This window comes from Magnolia sinica, chromosome 17, assembly GCF_029962835.1.
Source record: "Magnolia sinica isolate HGM2019 chromosome 17, MsV1, whole genome shotgun sequence".
NCBI lineage: Eukaryota > Viridiplantae > Streptophyta > Magnoliopsida > Magnoliales > Magnoliaceae > Magnolia > Magnolia sinica.
The window spans coordinates 6012149-6034562 of NC_080589.1; the positions used below are offsets into that span (position 1 = coordinate 6012149).

The 22414-nt window shown below is 40.1% G+C and overlaps 1 protein-coding gene across 6 annotated transcripts; it reads left to right on the forward strand.

Annotated features, from left to right (window-relative positions):
• Positions 1–872: 872 nt before the first annotated feature.
• On the forward strand, positions 873–22170 carry LOC131231909 (histone-lysine N-methyltransferase EZ3). 6 transcript variants are annotated; one of them, XM_058228272.1, is made up of 17 exons: positions 873–975; positions 2849–2950; positions 3439–3758; positions 9194–9355; positions 10537–10621; positions 10857–11012; positions 11137–11184; positions 11303–11374; positions 12364–12905; positions 14707–14860; positions 16187–16407; positions 17494–17625; positions 19345–19435; positions 20112–20159; positions 20390–20518; positions 21559–21636; positions 21705–22170. In XM_058228272.1, the coding sequence occupies exons 1-17, from the start codon at positions 934–936 to the stop codon at positions 21888–21890; spliced, it is 2568 nt and encodes an 855-aa protein (XP_058084255.1). In that variant the 5' UTR covers positions 873–933; the 3' UTR covers positions 21891–22170. The 6 variants fall into 6 exon arrangements, with proteins under 6 accessions (XP_058084255.1, XP_058084256.1, XP_058084258.1 ...); XM_058228273.1 differs by lacking the exon at positions 20390–20518; XM_058228275.1 differs by lacking the exon at positions 873–975 and having other exon boundaries at positions 3439–3580; positions 9189–9355.
• Positions 22171–22414: the final 244 nt, after the last annotated feature.

A 22414-nucleotide genomic window follows, 5' to 3' on the forward strand; every position in this document is an offset into this window, starting at 1 on the left:
ATAGAGTTTGGGAGTAAGTAACGGTATTTTCGTCCTCGAATGTCTGTCCGTATGTAAAACGTCCATACTGAAAAGGTAAGTTTGGTACTGTCTCGAAAAAGACGCTGGGTAAAAGGTGGCACCTACAGTGGTCAGTTTCTCTTTAACACCTGAGCGACTCTGAGTCTTTCGAGGAATAATTACATCAGAGCTGGTCCACATCTTTCAACAGTATACACGCGTTTACGGTTCTGATAATTGAAACCCTCATTTCAGTAATCTGGACCATTGGTACGTCGAATTTCACAGTGAATGGTCTATTTTCACAAAGTCTCTCGAACTGGAACCTTCCACTCCTTTTTGGATTCGAATCAATGTAGACCATTGCTGTATTTCTCTTCTTTACCATCTAACAGAGCTGTGTGGGGTCCAAAGTGATGTTTGAGTGCTATCCAACACGTCGATTCAAAGAAAACTTCAATCTAAACACTAGATCCACAACTCAGGTGGGCCAAACTAAAGGGAACAACGTTGAACATGGATCCCACCATAGAAACGTCCAGATGGTATTTTGGGTCCAAAGTATTTTTTATATTAAATCTAACCCGTTCATCAGATCATAAAAATCAGGATTCAGGGATAATTCTGAAAATTCAGCCCATTCCAAATCTCCGGGGGGCCAAACCACTTGAAAATATAGTTTTTATACGTGGTTGTGCACTTATCTATGAATTTTGAAAAATATGAGTTATTTTTCAGAAAAATTAATTTTTTTACGGTTAAAATAATTTTATACAGAATATTAACGGTTTGGATTCTATATATAAAATCATTGGTGGGCCCATTCATATCAAATGAATGGTAAATTACCATACATTCGAACGTATTTGATCAAATCCCCTTTGTATTCTCTCTCTCTCTCTCCCCCTCTCTGGAATTGCAGCGAAAGCAGACATGGTTTCGAAGGGTGCCGAATCTTCTTCATCTAAATTCAAGGTTTCTCTCCATCTCCTCTCTTTTCACCTCCGAATTCAGTGAAATTACCATCGTAATCTCAATCAATACCAATGCCTAAAACACGACCCGGTTCTTGTATTTCTGACCCTGGATTTGCATGTTGATTGGATTTGAGAATTCAATTATATAGTATTCTTCTTGTTCTTGTTTTAATGGATTATATTTTAATTTTGATTTTAAAAAAAAACAAGTTTTTATGATTTCTCGAGAATGGATATGATCTTGTGGAGATTGAGTGCTTTTGCGACAATTTCTTATCGATGAATGGCATTTCCTCGTGACCCATTTGCCAATATGGAGAATTCAGGTGTTGGGTTTTCTTGGATTACAATCTAATAATGAAGGGTGTGTTTGGATGCTCAATTGAAATGAATTGTGATGCTCATCTCAGCAAAAGAGGAACCCATCATTGTGCGGTGAGCTCCACTTTGTAGATTTAATTGTTGATATAAAGAAATCACGTGTTGGATTGTTTGGGTTTGAATCTAGTAGTGTAGAATGGAGTGTTTGGATGCTCAATTGGAATGAATTACAATGACCTGTCTCAACAAAAGAGGAACTGATCAGCGTAGGCTTAGTCACACTTCAATGAAGATTTCATTGTCGATATGAAGAAATTGGGTGTGGGTTTGTTTGGATTAGAATCCAATTGTGAAGGATGGTGTGTTTGGATGTTCAGTTGAGAGGAACTGATAATTGTGGTGCTAGCGCCAGTTCATTTGAAGATCTAATTGTCAGGCTTGAGAAGTTGGGTGTTGGGATTATTTGGCTTATAATCTAATAGTGAAGAATGGTGTGCTCTGATGTCAATGAAATGAATTGGGATAGCCCATCTTGACATAGAGGAACTGATCAGTGTGGGGGGCTAGTCCCACTTTATTTTTAATCGAGTGACTTTTACCCAAATCATCATTAGTATTGTTTCAAATCCAACTTGAAATTCATGGAATTGCAATTAGTGGAGTGGTTGTTTTGAGGAATTGGTGTTCGTTACACTCTGACCGGTAGCTCCTTATTGAATTGATCTATTGCAATATGATGCAGTTGGGCATTCAAACATGAATGAAGTGATACATGCCAATGTTGCACTCCTGTGCAAGATTAGGCCCTCTGCTTTGTGTGCCCTGGCCAAAAAATCTGGCCAACAAACTCATCTGTTGGGCTGTGCATGAGCCAAAAATAGATAAACTAAGTAGACTAAATTGGCCCACCTGATAAGTAGGCTGTCTGGTTTTGGGGCCAGGAACTAACAATATGGGGCCTGCCTTGATGAGTGGACCAGATCTGTCATGTGTGCGCTACATCAGCAAGTTTGCCCTTGAGCAGGATTCTAGTCCTGAACTTTGTTGATGGATTGTTGACTTGGGCAGAACATGATGAAAGTTGCCAAATCTGTTGAATGATTTTTACAAAGGCTTATATAGAATTTTATGAAATACTGCTAATAGTTTTGGACTTCTGGAGTCTACGGGCATTAAAAATGAGGAAATGCTTTCATCAACCCTATCTTTATTGTTACACATCAACCCATGCATATAGGGCTGGTTTATTAAACAACATTTATCTCCCAGATCACTTCAAATATGATCATGGTTTTAAATAGCTGTATCAACGTGAGACTTGCTTGGAGATCGAAACTAGTATGACTCAATCTGACTTGTAGTTTCAGTCTGTTTTGATCCTGTTTTGGTTGGCAACTTGTTTCATTGCCCGTCACGTGGCCTAGTGTACTCAGCTTTGGATGATATTTAGAACCATGAATATGATTCAGTTCTCATTTTTCAAATAAACAATTGATTGGAAATAGATCATGGAGTGAATATAGTCTACACTTTTTCTGATCCTTTTACAGAAATATGGAGGGGAGCAGGTGACAGAGGTTTCTTGGACATTGACATCTAGGATATGCCAGCTGAAGAAGCATATCCAAACTGCTAGATTTGCTTCAGTAAAAGTAAGCTATTTCTTGGATTCCATAATTTTTTTTCACAGTGCATGCATCCGTGTGTATGTTAGACTGTCCATTCTTGTGTATGCATATGCACATAATATCTTTTAAATATTGGTTGCATGGCTCTACATACATGCATGGTTTTACATACACACACAATTACGGCCCCATATTGGCTGATAAAGGCATATAGTCTATGACTTGATCATTTAAGCTGACATGAAAGATGCAAATGGTGATGAAAGGGCCTCAGCGGGTAACAAGCCTTCATATTCCTTTCATCACCTCAAACCAAGTACCATTAGCTCTTCCTCTCATTCTCCTTCAGGCTCTCCAACCCCAATCAATGTTCCCCTCCTTACTCAAGCCATTTTTGGTCTTTGTTTGCCATGACTGAACCATCTTAGTTTGCTTTCCATCATTCTCTCTCTTACTTGGTCTATTCCATCCCAAATAAAATTTTAATGATTGTTTTAATTGTTTCTGTGCAGGAAAAGCTTGAAAGGAATGGGAAGAATTTAAAACTTCACACATCTCAACTTCTTGTGTTGACACCAACTAAAACAGATTATGGTTCTGTGGAGAAGGAAGGAACGAAAAACATGCTTTCTTTCAGAATTGAAAGTGCTCTCTGTAAGTTAGGTGGATCTGACGCAGGGCCAGGAGACAAGGAAAATGTTATCATTCAGGAAGAAGTTTTGTCCTCAATAGTGTTTGCAAACAATGGTGGTGGAAACAGTCCTTTTCAATTAATCAAGCTTCCTAATGTTGAAAAAATTCCACCATATACTACATGGATATTTTTGAGCAAGTATGACAAAGTCCTCCGCCTATTACCAAATCAATGGATACCATATTTTATTTATAAAGGTTTGCTAACTGCACATGTTTGTGCAATAAAGCTCATGTACATTCCACACGTGTGCCAGCATGGCACGTAGGTGCAAGATCCAATCCATTCATCAGGTTGGTTCGAGCTTCTACATGCTTTCCCAAAAATAGATCTGGTCCACTCAGCATGTGGGACCCCATATTGGAAAGAGGTGGATGGGTTAGAAAACTTCAGCCAAGTTTCAGAGCTGTACATTCTTTCTTGCAAACTGTGGCCCACCTGACCAGTGGATCAACATGATTATTGGGCTGGGGTATCAGTATAGTGGTGCCTTTTTTCATGGATGTGTTGGATCTTGGACCTATTATGCCATGCTGGTGCATGTGTGGTGTGTACATGAGCTTTATTGCATACGTGTTGGCTTAGCAGAGCTCTTATTTATATAACTTGTTTATAAATTATTTTAAGTACTTGTTTTAATTGCTTGATGAGTACGTGTAATTTTTCTTCTCTGGTTATTTGCATTTATCTGCTAAACCCAATGTAAATCCAAATGAAAAGCTTATACAATAAGATACGGGTAGAGACAATCCATAAAAATGACAGTGCTTAACTAAAACTGTTAGTTTCTTTGGAACTCGTTATTAATAAATGATGAGTGAAATTCGTATAAACCAAGGAACATAGAAATACTCTGATAAAACAACCACCATACTCTTTGAAATTGTTGAGAAAAAATATGAACTGGGTGGCATACTTTCTGCATCATCCTGCTCTTGATATTGATGACATCACACTGGTGTTGGCGTTAGCCAAACACTCATGTTAATGCAAGCCGCGAACAATGCAACTGCAAATTTAGTACTTGCTGAGTGAAACCCATTTGTCAATCAAGTTGGCATCACATAATCAAAGAGACAAATGGAGAATTAACCCTCCTTTAAAACCAAAGAGACAACTACAAAAAACCAAATGATAACGCACCTTTCAACTAGTCACCTCTCGAGAGTTCACACCTGACGTTGGTGCCACATCTGTCCAACGATGCAGCACATGTTTCTATAAACCTGGAATTCACACGGTGTTTCAATAACTTAAGTTACATCACATGTATTGCCAAGGACCTCCTTTCCAGAGATTTCGGCCTCTTTCCGGAAGTCGAGTATCTCAGTTCAACAATGGGGTCACAACGACTGTGACTGTTGTCCCTATAGCTTCTCTTCCTCCAATCAGTGAGTATCATACCCCAGGGGCGATCGAGGTGGCCTTAGTTCCAGTCCTTCAGGATTATGAAGTTGAAGTTGAGCAGCAGTTCTCAGAGGCGTTGCAAGAGAGAGTGCTCGATGTTACTCCCCTCTGCACTAAGATGATGTCTTCTGCTGCGCGGGAGGGGGAAACGCAGGAGATCGTTGATGGGACATTGATGGGGAGCAGTTTAAGCACACAGGCGAGTATTGTTAAGGAGAAGTGATCGATTAGAGGTGCGCTGATGCATGTTGGCCGGCAAGTGGGAGTTGTGTTCAGCAACAGGGACGAAGACTATCATGATCTATGTCAATTTGTTGAAGCTCGTGGAAGGAGAGGCCAGCTAATAACTCCATCCAGGAAATCTTCAGGCCACAACAGAGAGCTGGTATGTTTACATTCATTCTTCTCTGCTGAGGATATCCATCTCAATCATATAAATAGATTGGGGCGCAGGGCAAGATCCTTATCCAAATGAGGATGCTGTCCTGGAATGTGAGGGGCTTGGGCTCCGGGGATAAAAGGATCCAAGTCCAGGATGTCTGCAAGAGGGCCAAAGTGCAGACCCTAACTTTCCAAGAAACTAAAACTCATTTATTTGATTTTCTTCTGCTGGATTTTGTTTGGGACTCTAGGGGGAAGGATTGGGTTGCTCAGGAATCAGAGGGCTCTGCTGGGGGCATTGTGGTGGCTTGGGATGCGTCTCTATGAAAGAGATGCGAGCACTGGGTCGGGAAATTCTTCGCGTCGGTGCTTCTAGAAGGGGTGTCTGACAGTTTTAGTTAGGAAGGATTGTTTGTGGAAACAAATGGAGAAGGTGGATGAAGGAGTTCACGAGATCATCTAGGTTCTCAGTTTTAGTTAATGGGTCACCTAAAGGTTTCTTCCAAAGCTCGAGGGGGTTGAGACGAGGGGACCCTCTATCCCTCCTCTTTGTATTGGTGGTTGAGGCATTGAGCAGAATGCTGGATCACAGTCAACAAATTGGTCTATTTTCTGGTTTCTCGGTTAACAAGCTTAGCCCCCTGATATCTCATCTTCAGTTTGCGAATGATACATTACTTTTCTGTGAGGCGAATGAAAGTATGGTGGATAATCTGAGATTGATTATTATGTGTTTTGAAGTTGTGTCAGAGTTGAAAGTAAATGCTTCTAACAGTGCGGTGCTTGGTATTCATGTGACCAAGGAGAAGCATGCGAGACTTGCTTCTAAATTCGGCTGCAAGATGGGGGAATTCCCATCCATGTATCTTCACCTTCCCTTGTGTGCGGGGAACCAGCCAAACACTTATGGGACGCAATGATAGAAGGGTGGAAAAAATGCTAGCGAAATGGAGAGGTAGATATTTATCTTTTGGGGGATGCATAACCATGATCAAGGCAGCCTTGTCAAGTCTTCCAATGTACTTCATGTCTTTATACCATTGTCCAAAAGCAACGTTGGATAGGATTGATAGAATGCGGGGAGACTTTTTGTGGCAATGAGTGGAAGATAAAGGAAAGTTCACCTGTTAAAATGGGAAGAGGTGTGTAAGCCTTACAAGGAGGGAGGTGCAGGCATTTATAAAAAAAAAAAAAAAAAAACTGGGAGACATGAATAACGCTCTTTTGGGGAAGTGGATTTGGAGGTTGGGCGTGGAAGATGGGGCTCTTTGGAAGGATACAATCATCTCCAAGTATGGTCTTGGTGAAGGTGGATGGTTTACGAAAGAATCATCTATGTACATGGCATCCTATCTGTAGAAAGGGATTACATCGGGTAGAGGGAATTTTTGTCAAGGAGTGCGTTTTGTGATTAGAGAGGGTGAAAATACAAGATTTTGGAGAGACTTGTGGATTGGTGAGGAAGCATTGGAATCGTGCTTCCCATGAATTGCAAGACTAGCGATGGACCCAAATGTTCTTGTGGGTAGGTGTTATTCTAGCTATGGGAATGAGGTGGCTTGGACTCTCCTCCCTGCCAGTCTCTTTCTGATAGATGAGGAGGTGGGGGAGTTGGGTTCCCTTTTGGAACATCTTAGGGATCGTTTGGCACCATGGATTATTATTATTATTATTATTATTATTTTGGGGGGAGGGGGGACCATAAAGTAACTGGGGGTTTCAAATCCCCTCAAAGAGGAGGTTTCAAATCCAAGGTGAAATCTTGGATTACATCTAAAATCTTTACAAGATTTGCATGTGTAACATGTGTGTCACTAGACTATTAATCTATTGGGCACATGGCCCACTAATGATGTCCCAAAACAATTACATTATCAATAACATCACTCTAATTACTTTAATACGATGATTTGCGCTGTCCCAACATTGTCCATGTAAATCAATCGTTAAAAATCATTGGGGATGTGATCTTGTGCTCGTGGCCCATCCGAGACTTGGAATTTCATCACTTTCAGGCAAAGTATATATTTCAACGGGCTTATTACAACCATTGTATCAAACATTACATATGTACACTAATTAGAGATATTAAAGTTGATTTAGTAATTAAATTCAAACCCCTGTAAATATACTATGCATAGCTATTTTTGGATTACAGGGGATTCTGAATCCAAGATGCCAAACACAACAGGAGGATTTCAAATCCAAGGTGTTCCAAATCCAGGGGGTTCCAAATCCATGCTCCCAAACAGGCCCCTTAGAGTCACTCTATAGGAAATGTTTTGTAAAAAGCGAAAGGCCTGGTTATTGAATGGGCGTTAAGCTTAAAAGGAGACCTTGATTTCTCTTTTTTCATGTAATTATTTTAGGTGGTTGTCCACCAAAGCTGTGTACAGTTTGCCTTTTCGGCTCTCTCTTTTATATATATATATATATATATATATATATATATATATATATATATATATATATATATATATATATATATATATATATATATATTTCTTTGTTAGCTTGTCAGTACACTACATGCATGATTTATAATATATATATATATATATATATATATATATATATATATATATATATATATATATTTCTTTGTTACCTTACAAAAAAAAAATGCATGATTTATAAATCATAATCAATTGTGTCTGTGGGGAAGGTTTAAAATCTCAGCCGAGAGCTTCTTTTTTTTCTTTTTTATAAAAAAAAAGGATATTTCATATATGAGAATGTAAGGAAATGTACAAGTATGGCCGGGCCTGTTAACAAAAAGGAAAAACAAGCCCAATAGAGAAAAGGTAGAAACAAAAGCTCTAACGTTCTCTCATGTATCCTAAACCAAGCTTGTCCAGGAAGAGTCTGCCTCGAACGATGGGAGGAAGCTCATCCAGAGACTGGAAGCTTCTGTGAATTTGGCCTCCACTACCCATGCGGGCTAGCCCATCTGCCACTGCATTGGTCTCCCTAGGAGAATAGGAGATGGTAGCCTCAATGCTGTCCATGAGGGTCCTGATTTTGATCCACCAATACCGAAGGGCCCAAGATTGGGAGGCCTTCTTGATGATAGAGTCCACCCATGCGGGCTAGCCCATCTCAGCTGAGAGCTGGTACTACAAGTATTTTTGCCCTTTGGCTTGGTTGGCATACCTGTTAGGAGCCTGGGTCCCATGGATGCTCTGGCCTTCTGTCAAATACCAATGTCAGTCTTCATTATCATCTAAGCCTCATCCCAACTAATGGGGTCGGCTACACAAATCCTGTTCCGCCATCCCACTCTATCATGGACTGTATTCTCTGTTAAATTATGTTGTTCATAGCCGCATATGAGTATTATGAAACCTTGATGTGGGCCGATAATCAACTTGCTCACCCAGTGAGAATCAGAATGTGTATCGCTATATCATCATCCCACACAACTAGGCCGTTACCATCATCTAGCAGTGCGCATGCCAGTGGCGCAACCACTCATGGCCATGTCTGCATTGGAGAGTGTGTGGAACTAGTAAATCGTTGTTCTTATCATATACAATGAGTTAGCAAATCTTAAATCTGCATAAAATTTGCAAAAGTAACTGACAGCATAATACATGCGACAATTATCATATGTAAGCTGTCCTATGTACACTTTCACTATCTGTCGGCCATTAACATTCTTGAATTGGGTCATGTCATAGCTGCCTTCTGGATACACACTTGTCTATTGGATCTTTTCCCATATAATTCCCTATAAAGATTTCGTTCTTCCTCTTTCTTGCTCAAATTTGCTTTACACAGCACAGAAACCAAAGAATGGCTGATGATCAGTCGGTTGTTGGGAGGAGACAGATTTACTATGATCAGTACGGCAGTGAAGCACTGATTTGTAGTGATAGTGAAGAAGAGGTCCCAGAACCAGGGGAAGAGAAGCATGATTTCTCAGAAGGCGAAGATCAGATTTTAAGGTAAGTATTAATGTTATACTGTATACCCTATTCATACCAGACATCTGTTATTGTTTCCTACAACTAGAGATTGAATAATATTTGCACAAAAACATGCTGCAGAAATCAGCAGTGGATTGGGTTTTTCTGTGCAATCAAAGGTTCTCTTTTCAGTCTATCACCACAGACTTCTAACTCTTTGATGCCCTCTGTGAGAAGTTTGGCGTTCAAGGGACCATTTGGTTACCGTCAAACTTCTATTCGGATAGACTAATCTGAACACATTTGTCTACACAAGGCTTGTATGGATATACTATTTTGTTTTTGGCCAAACACTGTGTCTGGACAATCAATGTGGCTCTTGTACACATTTGGCACATTGGTACATGTGGAAATGCAGCGTGCTTGTAGACTAATATGTTTCACATGTGGCATATGTGGATCACTGGAAGATGCACGGTGGCACGTGTGGTGTGGGTTGCTTGAACATGCAGTGGCACACTTGGCGTACACATGTGGGCATTGGCACATGTGGCACATATGGGGCACTTGAAGGTTGGATGTGACAAAGTGGGGTGCTTGATGTGATCTCGCTTGCAGCACACTGACACGTGTAGCACACGTACCATGCATGTGTACTACTCGGTTGTATATTATATGAAAAATAGGCTAAAACCAACTTCCTATATGGATTGCCTTGGACAAAGAAATAACTAATTTCTTTAGACAGCCCTTTACTGGAATTGGTGCCACTATCTAGATAATGGTGGTTGATAGACCATGGATAGTGCCACACTTTGGGTAGCCAAATGGCCCCTAAAAGTCAAGCATTCTATAAGAAGAATTTGCAATTCATCATATGATCTTTGTTTGACTCGAAGCATGTGATCTCGAAGTCCTTTTGAGAATGTCACGTATTGCCAAATGTGTTGTGAACTTATGTTGGAAGCCAAAAGAAATTGACCTATTTACTTGAGAACAATATCAATTGACGAATTATCAGAATTCTAAGCACACCATTGATGCAATTTTTAACAGTTGATATGGTGGCCGTAGTGCTCATTTAGCGCATTTCAGGATTCAATTCCCTGTAGAAGCTCGCATGAGATATTGTGATTGGACGATTCATATAAAATTTGTTTTCTTTTGTTTTACTAAGAAATGTTTTGGACTAAATCAATTTAAACATTTCCTCTTTGTAGGAAGGTCCTTCAGGAACATGGGCTAAACCAGGATGTCCTGAATACTCTAAGCCAGTTCATTGATGCAACCCCGTCTGAAATACAGGTAAACAAAATGAGAACGATGAATGCCAACATCCCTATTGGGATCTTCTTCTCTCTAGATCATAAATTGTGTGCTTCTGTGCTGTTACCTTCGTTAATTGACATCTCTCTTCATGCTTATTTTCTTTGCTTTATTTCAAATTATCATTTTGTTTCTTTGACTTCAATTTATTTATTGTGTTTTGACAAAGGTAGCCTTGTCATGTTCATGGTTGTATTGGATTTAACATTTGCAGGAAAGATACGATGCACTCAACCAGAAATCTCGGGAGAAGCAGGCCAAAGATTCCGAAGGTTCTGGCGAAGTGGGATCTGAGAGGAACATATTTCTAGACAAGAGCCTTAGTGCAGCATTAGATTCTTTTGATAATCTCTTCTGCCGTCGTTGCTTGGTAGTTTCAGTCTCCAAAATGGTTTCTAGTCTTATATCTTTTGTAAAGAGAATATTTTCTTCCCGACAGTTAGCTTCTAAGTGCTTGTTGCATCAAAATACTGATAGTTGTTATAATTGTACAGGTTTTTGACTGTCGTTTGCATGGATGTTCTCAAAATCTTGTTATCCCAGTACGTCTAGTGCTTTTTTACATTGGTTATCAACATGGGGGTTTAAAATACTTTGCATGTTTATCTCTCAAAAAAAAAACAAACGTGGTTTTAAGTTTTTAACTTTTTTTTTTGGCAGGACGAAAAGCAACCATTCTCACTTGAAGTTGAAGATAATGGGAACCCATGCGGCGAACAGTGCTACCTTTGGGTATGACTCTTGTTTGGAACTTGAGATGGCTCTATAATGTGTAATTCTCTATATCCAATTCCATACTTCCATTGCATGTTTTGTAAAGTGAGATAGATCATCATGAAAAACAAACTTATCAATCTCCAATAGTTGTTTTTGAGTATTTGAGAATTCTTACAACTTCACGAAGAGGCTGGATCCACTAGAAATGTTTCTATGTTAAGCTTAATGTAATCAACAGGTGAGGCCTACCGTGATGTTTTAGTACATTCAGTCCATCACTTGCACCCCCTAGTTCTCTCCTTGGTGCCCAAACCAGGCTGATCCAAAAATTAGGTGGGCTGCCCTACAGTGAACAGTTGGGATGGGGACACTCACCATTAAAAACATTCTAGAGTATATGTGGGGCTGTGACTATTTTGTATAATCCATCTAATCCACTCAGAAGATGCATCCGGCCAGGTTGACTAGGTGCCCAAAAGATCAGGCCATGCCAAAACTCAACCGGGCTACAATACATGATTTTGGAGGTTTTGGGCATGAATTTGCATGGTGTGGCTCACCTGAGTTTGGATCAACCTGAGTTTGGGACCCAAGGACAGGAAGGGGGTGAAACATTATGTACTAACTGGATGTCATTAAAACATCTTGGTAGGCCCCACATGTCTATTTGTACATTAAGCTTAAAGTAGAAACGTTTGTGTTGAATCCAGACTCCTTCACAAATACCTCTAATATAACAAAAAAGTGACCAATGTACCCTTCACTATACTGAATAAATAAGCAACCAAACAATGATGCCATATGCGCTCTGTTTCTCCAATGTCTTTTACTATCATAGGCAATAATACTCTTGTGGTAAGCTGAACTTACCTTGGTTCTGCTTCGCATTGAAGGTGTTTTCTTTAGTTCCTTCAACATTGTTAATTTCATAACTAGTCTGCATTTCATCTCATGGCCTATGAATAACCATTAACCTAACTTTAACTTTCAACTCTTTTCTGCAGGGAAGGGAAGGTGTTCAAGACATGCCTTCTAACAGGTCAGAAACTAGTACAAAGTGTGGAAGGGATGATGGAGATTCAAACAGCAAAGATGACAGCATAGTCGACACATCTTCTGACACAAGCTGCAATGATGTGAAAAGGGCTGCCACTGTTTCTTCAAAAGATGCCTATATGGGCACAACTCCTGAAATTGTTCCCGGAGGTCTTGGGACTGATACAAATGCTCAGGTAGCACCTTCTACTGAAAATGTAGGGAAACGCAAGGTCTTAAAGCATGGAAGTATGTCAGTAGGAAACCCCGAGCCCAGTGACGAATATTTCCTGGCCTCTGTTGTTAAGAAGCAAAAAACAGTGGAGGCTTCAGATGAGAATAAGGATAATATGGTTGCAGACAAAGCAAATGATGACATTGAAGTTACTTTTGTGAAGAAGCCATCCAATTCTGGCCAGCGCCAAGTTGAAGCGACTATAGGCAGCCATGTATGGAGCCCTATTGAGAAAGAATTGTACTTGAAGGGGATAGAGATATTTGGGAGGAACAGGTAAAGGGATTTTTAATTTCATCTTTGTCCCTGTCACACATCCCAATTCATGAACTTACCTTGCACTGTAGCATCCTTTTGGAATTAGCTTGAAGTTCTCAAATTTATATCATTTGACTTATAGAGGAACAACTACTATTTAAGAGAGGACAAGGAAGGCATACATCTAGTTTACAAATTAATGCAACTTTGGAAACTAATTTGGTGAATAAGGTGCTCAAATGTGCCTTTTGAAATGCACTTTTGCGCATGCCGTTTTAGTAGAATTAAGTGAACTTAAAACAAAATACTGGGTTGTCCTTGTACTTAAACCCATAGTTACATCTTTTCGGAGAAGTTGCCTTTATGAGTGTTGTTGGGGACTAGAAAATTATAGGGTGTCCACATGTGGGTGATTTGTGCTCATTGCTGGTCCCAAGCACGGATAAAAGAGGGTTGGGTTGAGTTGGTAGCTGATGTCAAACTTTGGGCACATATTTTTCTCATGAATCCTGACAATCTGACATTTTAATTGGGGACTATTTGTTGTAAACATTGTAGAGATCAATTGCAGGCATTAAATGTCTAAATATCAATTGTGATTTGTGAGTCTGTTACCCTCCCAATTCCCATCCAATTTCAAGTACAGCTACCAGTTAAATGTTGACATTCATCTAAAATATTTCCACAAATACTATATCTAAATTAGCTTAGCAAAGATACTCTAATTTCACATTTCATTGAGTGTTCTTGATCGTGTGCTAAATAGTAAAATGTCAATATTGTGACATGAGATTATACCATCATCACTCAGAAGTGCACTATGGTGTTTGGAACGTATTTAATTGTGTTGTTAAATTGCAAAACTGCTGCTTGAGAGGTATCTTGATCCTAGAGGGAGGGAGGGAGGTAAATGAGCATGGAGAAGAGGGAAGAAGAGGGAAAGAAGTGGAAAAAGTGTCCATGCAATGGGTTTCAGGAAGAATGAAGTTCTATTAGAGAGAAGGTGAAACAACTGAGTGTGGAGAGGAGGAAAAAGTGTCAATGCAATGGATTTCAGAAAGAATGAAGCTCTATTAGTCTTAGCCATTGGGGATATGCTTGTATTCAGTTAGGTTTTACTACGCCCCACCTAAGATATTATTCTCAAGAAATATTACCTATAAAAGACCACAAAAAAATAAAAATAAAAAATATAATTCAAACTAAAGCTATAAAGTCGTACAATTGCAAGAAATATTACATGTGGAAGATGATCAGAAAATGTAAGTAGAGCTGTAATGTAGTGGCATTATAACTGTAGTAGACTGAGAGGGCACATTTGGAGCACTATCTAATTGAATTGCAATTATTAGTGTCATCATCATCATGTAAGCCTTATCCTAATGTTAATGGACTCGGCACCAAATTTTCATTATGTTACTTCAACCTGAAGGGAAAATAATTGGAATCTGTCAGATACTTCCTGATTATGCGCACTAGGAAGCATCATTTATGCTTGTTTTTTCCATCTTCGTTAAACTGCATATTCACAATTCAAAATTGAATTCACTCATAAAACCAAACGCAGTCATCAAGGATACACGTCATCAATGTGCAAATCTCATGAACTAGGCTATTGCAAATTGTGCAGGTAATATATTGTGATGTTAAAAATGCTTATTTCTTTGTTAATGCAAGTTATTGACTATACCTTAAAGCACATTCATTTTTAAAATTTTATTTTCCTTTTTTTCATTTTCTTTTTGAGATGATGAATGGCTCTTGTATTCCACTCTAAATGTTGTATATTTGTGCTCAAGCTCTATCTTATGCTATGCAGTTGCCTAATAGCCAGGAACTTACTATCTGGTTTGAAGACTTGCGTAGAGGTAGCCAATTACATGCTTGATGACAGGGGTGCTGCACCAAACAGATCTGCCACATCACCAAATTCATTCCTGGAAGAAAATGGGAAGGGTGATCAGGATTACATGGCATGTCTTAAAAATCTTCTTTTTATCTTTTGAACTATATTTTCTATTTTTGGGTGTGGGATTCTAAGGAACTGCAGGAATTGATGATCAGAGATCGGTTGTTAATTGCACAGACATTTAAAAGGCAGCCCCACCGCATTCCACCAATGTGCTGACATGGCATATTGACGAAAGATCTGATCTGTCCATCAGGTGTCCCAGTGTAGATGCTGTGACCCAAAAATGAGGCTGGTTGATCCATCAGGTGGGTCAGTTTAGAAATCATCATCATCCTCATCTTAGCCTTTCTCCCAGCGATTTGGGGTCAGCTTTGAAAGGGTAGATAGGCAAAAGTTTTACAGTGAGCTACCCACAAGACATCAACCTTCATCTTATACCCCGGCTCTGGAATTGGCGATCGCAGACGCTCAGGTTGACAACATTTGCATGGCAACACAGTGATGGTAGAAAAAGTAGACCATCTTTTTTTAAGTTCTCTATTTGTTTTTAACATCATGTTCTACTAATCAATGCACTGGCCTATTATTGGGATGGGGCATCTATATATGGGGCCCGTCTGATGGATGTCTTGGATCTTGCACCCATATATCACTTCATCAGATAGGTGGGATGGATAGGGATTCCTTATACATGCACTATTGGGTGGCATGTGCGGTGATGCGAGAAGAGAGGGTGCCTTAACTACATTAATAGTCTTTTTTATGTGCAACAACATGTATGCAGTAGGGCCCGGCAAATCATCTGCCCAGGTCTCAAATGATTGTGCCACATTAGCACATGCAGGAAGAGTGGGATTCCTGCAAGTAGTGATAGCAGAATAAGATTTCCATCACTATTCATAGGATTCCATCTTTTTAGCGTGGCTCTTCAGTTTTGGCGTGGGCTGAATACATCTTAACCTGATAGTAATCCTTTTGAAAATGGTTCAAAAATCTACTTTCCGAAATTTCCTTTTCAAATACAAATCAACCCATTAGTAATTGAAGGCATATTTGGAAATAATCTTCTTTCCAATATTGCCTTTTCAAACAAATCAACCCATTAGTAATTGAGGGTAGTTGGAGATGCAACTAACCCCATCTTTGACATCATAATAGTAAAGATGCAGGATTTGCAAGCCACCGCATGACAGGAGTAGGGAAATATGTAGATTACATTTTTCGTTCGCCCACACTAGCATACTAGCATAAGCAACATTTCCTAAGCCATTTTGATTTAATGGGTGCTAATGTAAAATTATGAACCTTTAAGCATATATTTTGTGGTAATGCTTTTTCTTATGACCAATACAATGATGTTTTCCATTTGGTTTCACTTTGTTTTTAGGAGCAAGAAATTCCAAAAAGAACACGATTTTGGCGTAGAAGGGGCAGAGCACGGAAGCTAAAATACACATGGAAATCCACCGGACATCCATCAATTCGCAAAAGAATGGCTGACGGCAAACAACAGTCATGTAAGCAATATACACCATGTGGATGCCAGCAAATGTGTGGAAAACAATGCCCTTGTCTTCATAATGGAACTTGCTGTGAAAAGTATTGCGGGTAAGTTATGATTTGTCCTCGGAAACAAGATGTCACCGATGACCTATTATACAAAGTTATTTATCACATAAGCACGTATGTTTATATAGAGTGGTGCTCACTTGCGAGCAGGACTGCACGAAGCATTCTGTGCGGTCCAACTCAGGTGGCCCCACCATGATGTTGTGATCTCATGCATCTCATCCATCAAATGTAACCTCAGAAAATCCCCTGAAGCAAAAAATCAGATGGATCCAAAATTCAGTCAGGCCGTCTCACAGGAAACAAGGCAGGATGGGACAACCGCAATTGATTTGCATGTGGGGCACCACACCATGTTGTGTGTATAGAATTAGGCCATTCAGACCCTTCATCTGGCTTGGATGAAGGGTCATGCCAAAACTCATGTGGTTTTATAACTCTTATGGGCCCCATTGAAAATCAAGGGTAGGTAGGGATGTCAATAGGCTGGGTTAGGGCTGGGCCAAGATCTGTCCGAGCCCAGCCTGCAATGTTTGTATAGGGCCCAGCCCGAGCCCGAGCCTAAAACGTAGGGGTGTATGCTAGAGAGAGAGAGGGAGGGAGGGAGGGAGGGAGGGAGATGGAGTTTCCGTATTTGTGTATTTCTCACATATAAGGCTTTAATTTTAAGCTTCAGCCCAGCCCTCGGACCGGATACACCGGCCCAAGTATGGGCCAATGCGGGCCAGGCCCAGGAAGCCCGACGGGCAAGCCCGGGCCATTGACATCCCTAAGGGTAGGTGTCCACTCCCACCTTGTTCCCTCTCTGTGGCCCACCTGAGTTTTGGATCGGCATGATTGGGGTCGGGGGGTTTTCTAAGGTGACGCATTTGATGGATGGGATGGCTGTCCTCGCTACATCATGGAGAGGCCATCTGAGTTGGACAACATGAATGCTCTGTGTAGTCTTGCTTGCAGGTGAGCACCACTCTATTTATGTATTGGCAGTTTTCATTTTTAGAGGCATGTAACTAAGTATATTTGAGCAAACCATTTTTTATTTTCATGCTAAGAATTTTTAATGTTAGCTTAGAAATTCCTGGCACCATTTTTCATTTCACCCATTTACATCATCTAACCTTTCAGGTGTTCTAAGAGCTGCAAAAATCGTTTTAGAGGATGTCACTGTGCCAAAAGTCAGTGTAGAAGCCGGCAGTGCCCGTGCTTTGCAGCTGGACGTGAATGTGATCCAGATGTTTGCAGGAATTGCTGGGTCAGGTAATGTGTTAACCTCTCGATATTATTTTAGACTCATTACTCACTGATCCATGTATTTTGTTTGAATGTATTTTTGGATCATTAATATTAGGGTTTAATTCATTGCATGTACTGGAAATTGACATGAAAAATCTTACACAAGAGGTTACAAGGAACGTGTATTAACAGTTCATATACTTTTAGAGCCTGTTTGGATTCATGGAAAGCATGGGAAAGGAAACAATGTTTCTGGGAAAACCTTTTTTCCAGGAAACACTGTTTCTCCTGTTTGTTTTTCAACAAAGTTTTGTAGGAAATTGGGGTCTATTTCAAAATTTGTTGTTTTGCAAGTGAAAATTTTCATGTTAGTCACTAGTTTGCACTACATTAACACATGCGGCACATGTTGGACACTTGAAGATGGATGGTGGCACACGTAGCATGTGGCACATTGGTACATGGGTTGCTTGAAGCCAATGGTGACATGTGGCACAAGTGCACACTGCACATTGGCACATATGGGATGATTGAAGACTGCTAGTGGTGCATGTGCCACATTTGCCGCATTGGGCGGAAGCGAAGATGGATGGTGGCACACATAGCATACTAGCACATGTGGTTCAATGGCACCTATTGGGCGCTTGAAGCTAGACCATGGCATGTGGCACATATGGAGTGATTAAGGATGGATGTTGGTATGGCATACTTGCACATGTGGTACATTGGCAGCTCTGGGGTGCTTGAAGCTAGAAGGTGGTACATGTACCACATGGACACATATGAAGCAACTGGGGATGGACAGTGGCACATGTGACTCATGTGGGGTACAAGTGAAGATGGATAGTGGCACGTGTGGAACATTGGCAAGGTATAGAAACCAAGTTTTTATTCTCACATGTGCTGAAGGAGTCAACCATCCTTGTCTTACAGTTTCAGTTATGATTCACTCCCTATCAGATACAGTGACATAAATAAATGGTTTATAGCTTTCAGCATCTTTATCGGCATTTATAGGATATTCCTAGGGTGTGGAACATGTTGTTTGAGGATGTTCTCTCCTCACCCACCCATTGTGCCATTGACATATTGCAATATGATCATGCCATGTTTAGCAAAAAAAAAAAAATCCACTTTGCTTCTTCAAAGCATTAAAAATTATAAGAGCGGATGATTGTCAGAAGAATGTAAGATTATAAATATTTTGGTTGAGTTAGAGCATGCATTAACACCTAGCTTCTTTTTTTGAGGAAAAAAAAAAAAAACCCTAGCTAATTATTTATCATAATCATAATAAATAAAGAAAGAAAGTTCATGATCAGAAACTTTTTGTTCTTTATTCAGCATTTCGTGTCTCCAAGATTGTGAAAGAGCAACATGTACATTCAGAGACTGCATTTTAAAGGATAACCCATGCACGCTATTTCCTTTTGTATATCAAACGATATATGGTATATCTTGATTTCTGTATAGAATTAATAGGTACGTGCATTTGTATATTTCAAACAATATGTCTTGAGTTCTGTAAATCTATGCAAATAGCCTTGTTGGTCATGAAAATCCCAGTCCTGGATCAATTGCATTTTCTCTATGATAAAGGGATGTATTCTGAACTTTTAGGATCATGCACATGTATGTTGAACCATTACATACAAAGATTTAAGCTTTTATATGATTATATTGCAAGTTCAGGACGGCCCAATGGATTTTTTTTCCTGTAAGTCTTACCTTTTCTATGTGCAGCTGTGGAGATGGCTCATTAGGTGAACCACCAGCACAAGGAGATGGCTATCAATGTGGAAACATGAAGCTCCTCTTAAAGCAACAACAGAGAGTAAGGGTGATAGCTATTCTATTCTTGAGTAATTATCGGATCCTTGACCTAAGAGCCCACTTGGACACGCTTCCTCAAAGAGGATTTCAAGCCCTATTTCTCGGTCGACTTGGGAGTCGGCATTTAGAACCTATTTTGTTGAGAGGGAGATGAGACCGGTGCCAAGTGCATCCAAATGCACAACATCAGCTGCTGTTTGGATCAAAACAGCATTTAGGCCTCAAAAGCCCCTTTGGAGGGTACGTCCAAATGGGCCCTAAGGCTTTGACATTATACTCAGATTCAGTTGTGACAAGTGGAGCCCATGGTTAGGTAATTAGACTATTGGCTTGCCCCAATATCCTCTTTAGAACCATCCTAGCTTTTCGATTGTGGCACACAAATCTATGGTTGAGAAATACAGCAATGGTCAATTCAACTGAAAGAGTCCCAAGATTGGTGGCTAGGGTCTTCAAATCTGGGAGATTTTTTGGGTGTGTTCTACCATGCGAACAGACTGTGCAAACCATCGGCCCCACTTGTCAGATCTGAAAACCCGAGTAGATTATGCAACCTTGGATCTAGGAGCCTACAATTACTCTTTATTTGTAATATTTATATGGTGGCATGATTGGTGGAAAAGTGAAAATGCATGCCAATTTATAAATACTGTTGCTTATAGTCCTTTTCCTTTCAGATCCTGTTGGGGAGGTCTGATGTTGCCGGATGGGGTGCCTTTATAAAGGTAGGCAGGCATATGCAATGCTGTTTCTTTGAGGTCCGCTTGTGTAGGGGATACCACAAAAATCGGGATTAGATTACACAAGAACCTGATGTAATCCCGACTTTGATGGGGCCCACCAAAACCAGTATTAAGGCATAATCTAGATTTTGTGCAGTCTGCTACCCAAATGGAGCCTTAGATTATCTTTCTACTGAATTTCTCACTTGGACTTGTGTTTAATACGAATTCAGAACCCGGTCAATAAAAATGATTATCTTGGAGAGTACACAGGCGAATTGATTTCCCATAAAGAAGCAGATAAGCGCGGGAAGATCTATGACCGTGCAAACTCATCATTCCTTTTCGACTTGAATGATCAGGCAAGTTAAAGTTAGTTATTGAGTTGTTCATTCACCTTCCTCAGCATGACTTTGAGGTGTAACAGCTGCCCATCTAAGCAGATTCTTTTCTTTTCTCAGGCATAGCGGTGGTAGTAAATGGATGCAGCTGGGTCAGGCCCTCCCAACCCAATTTCAGGCCCAGACCAACACAGTGAACAGTGTCGGGCTTGAGTACTTGGCTGGCAGGCTGACTCAAGCTTGGGTCTGAGTCCTCATGTATAAGGGGTCCAACTTGGGTTCAGACCTTAGCCTATGGTCCAGAATTGGGACTGGATCATTTCCCATGTGCTGGTTTTAGACTTGATCCTCAGCTCATGGGCCAGATCTTGACAAGCCTTGGCCTTGCCTGGCCCAGTTGCAGCTAGCTGATTCAACTCCTTGCAGTCAATTTTGACTCGGGAACCTGTGGGAAGTCTTGCCAGAGGCTTCTTCGAAAACAGACGAGAAACTCAAAATCCTTACTGAATTCACTCACGATTTGATTGAATCAATTAGGCTTGCAAGCAGAGATCACTTCGAGTCATAGGTTTTTAAGCTCATGGCATAAGCCGTTGTTTTTAATTTTTAATGATAATAATAATAAAAGCTTAGGGTGCGTTTGGGTGGGCACCAAATATAGTGAAATTTCATCATCTTTTGCACCAAATTAGACTGATTAATCATGAAATATCATGATATTTGGTGCAACCAAACAGGCCCTTAAAGAAAACATGCAAGAAAGGAGACTGGTTCTATGAAAGGGTATCAAGATTCAAACTGAACCCTGACACAACATTCTTCTCTAATATTTAATTCATAAATCAACATTCACTTTGCTTCGTATTTCAGCGCATTTCTTTCCTTTCATATTTCTCAAATCCGATTTTGACCAGCGTACCTTTTTCTAGCTCTTCTTATTACTATGGTCTTGATCAAGACATGAGGGTTTTCTTTGTTTCTTTCTTCTGTCATCTTCTTCTTCTTTTGGCTTTAAATTGTATAGCAACATGATCTAAGAGGAAGATGGTGCTTGTCTGCAGTATGTTCTCGATGCCTATCGCAAAGGAGACAAACTGAAATTCGCAAACCATTCATCAAACCCAAATTGCTATGCTAAGGTATGTTGATCACATCTGCTCCATTCCATATTTGGTTTTCTTCATTGAGCCAATTCTAGCTTGAACAGGTAATGCTGGTGGCTGGAGATCACCGAGTTGGTATTTTCGCTAAAGAACATATAGAAGCCAGTGAGGAGCTCTTCTATGATTATCGTTACGGACCTGACCAAGCACCCATATGGGCACGGAAGCCCGAAGGTTCAAAAAGAGATGATCCATCAGTCTCTTATGGCCGAGCGCAGAAAATTGCGTGATGGTGTGTCTGCAAAGAAGCATATATGATTGCATGTATAAGTGAAGCATATATTTATTCCATCGCTATTGTGTTTATGAATCTAGTTGTCTATATACATGTATTACATTAGAATAACCTAGCGGCCCGATTCGTAGGCCAATATACACTTCATATTCCTTAATTTCTTTTGTTTATCATAATAATTCAGGGATCTGTGTCTATGCCTTTGCTGAATCTGTATGAAATAAACATGCATGGCACTGTTTTTATATATGGAAACACCTTAAACAGTTTGATTATGATTGATTGTTTCTGATAAATCTTTATATTTCAGAGTTGATTCTTCAGAGGGGAAAGTCTCATGGGAGGATGGATGTGGAATTTCTAAATTTCTTCATAGAATTTCCTTTTTAAGGGCTGGATTTTCAGTCTGCAAGGACCATTGGATTGAAGACCCAGCTGAGTTGGATGCAACTCGTCTGAGTCCAATCCGGTTCAGCACCACGCATTAATGTTGAGAATGGAGGGGACTTGCCTGAGAGT

Coding starts and splice junctions, on each gene's coding strand:
- LOC131231909 (XM_058228272.1), top strand. CDS start 934: ATGGTTTCGAAGGGTGCCGAATCTTCTTCATCTAAATTCAAG. Junction 11,013..11,136: donor TCTTCTGCCGTCGTTGCTTG/GTAGTTTCAGTC, acceptor ATAATTGTACAG/GTTTTTGACTGTCGTTTGCA. Junction 21,637..21,704: donor ACCCAAATTGCTATGCTAAG/GTATGTTGATCA, acceptor TAGCTTGAACAG/GTAATGCTGGTGGCTGGAGA.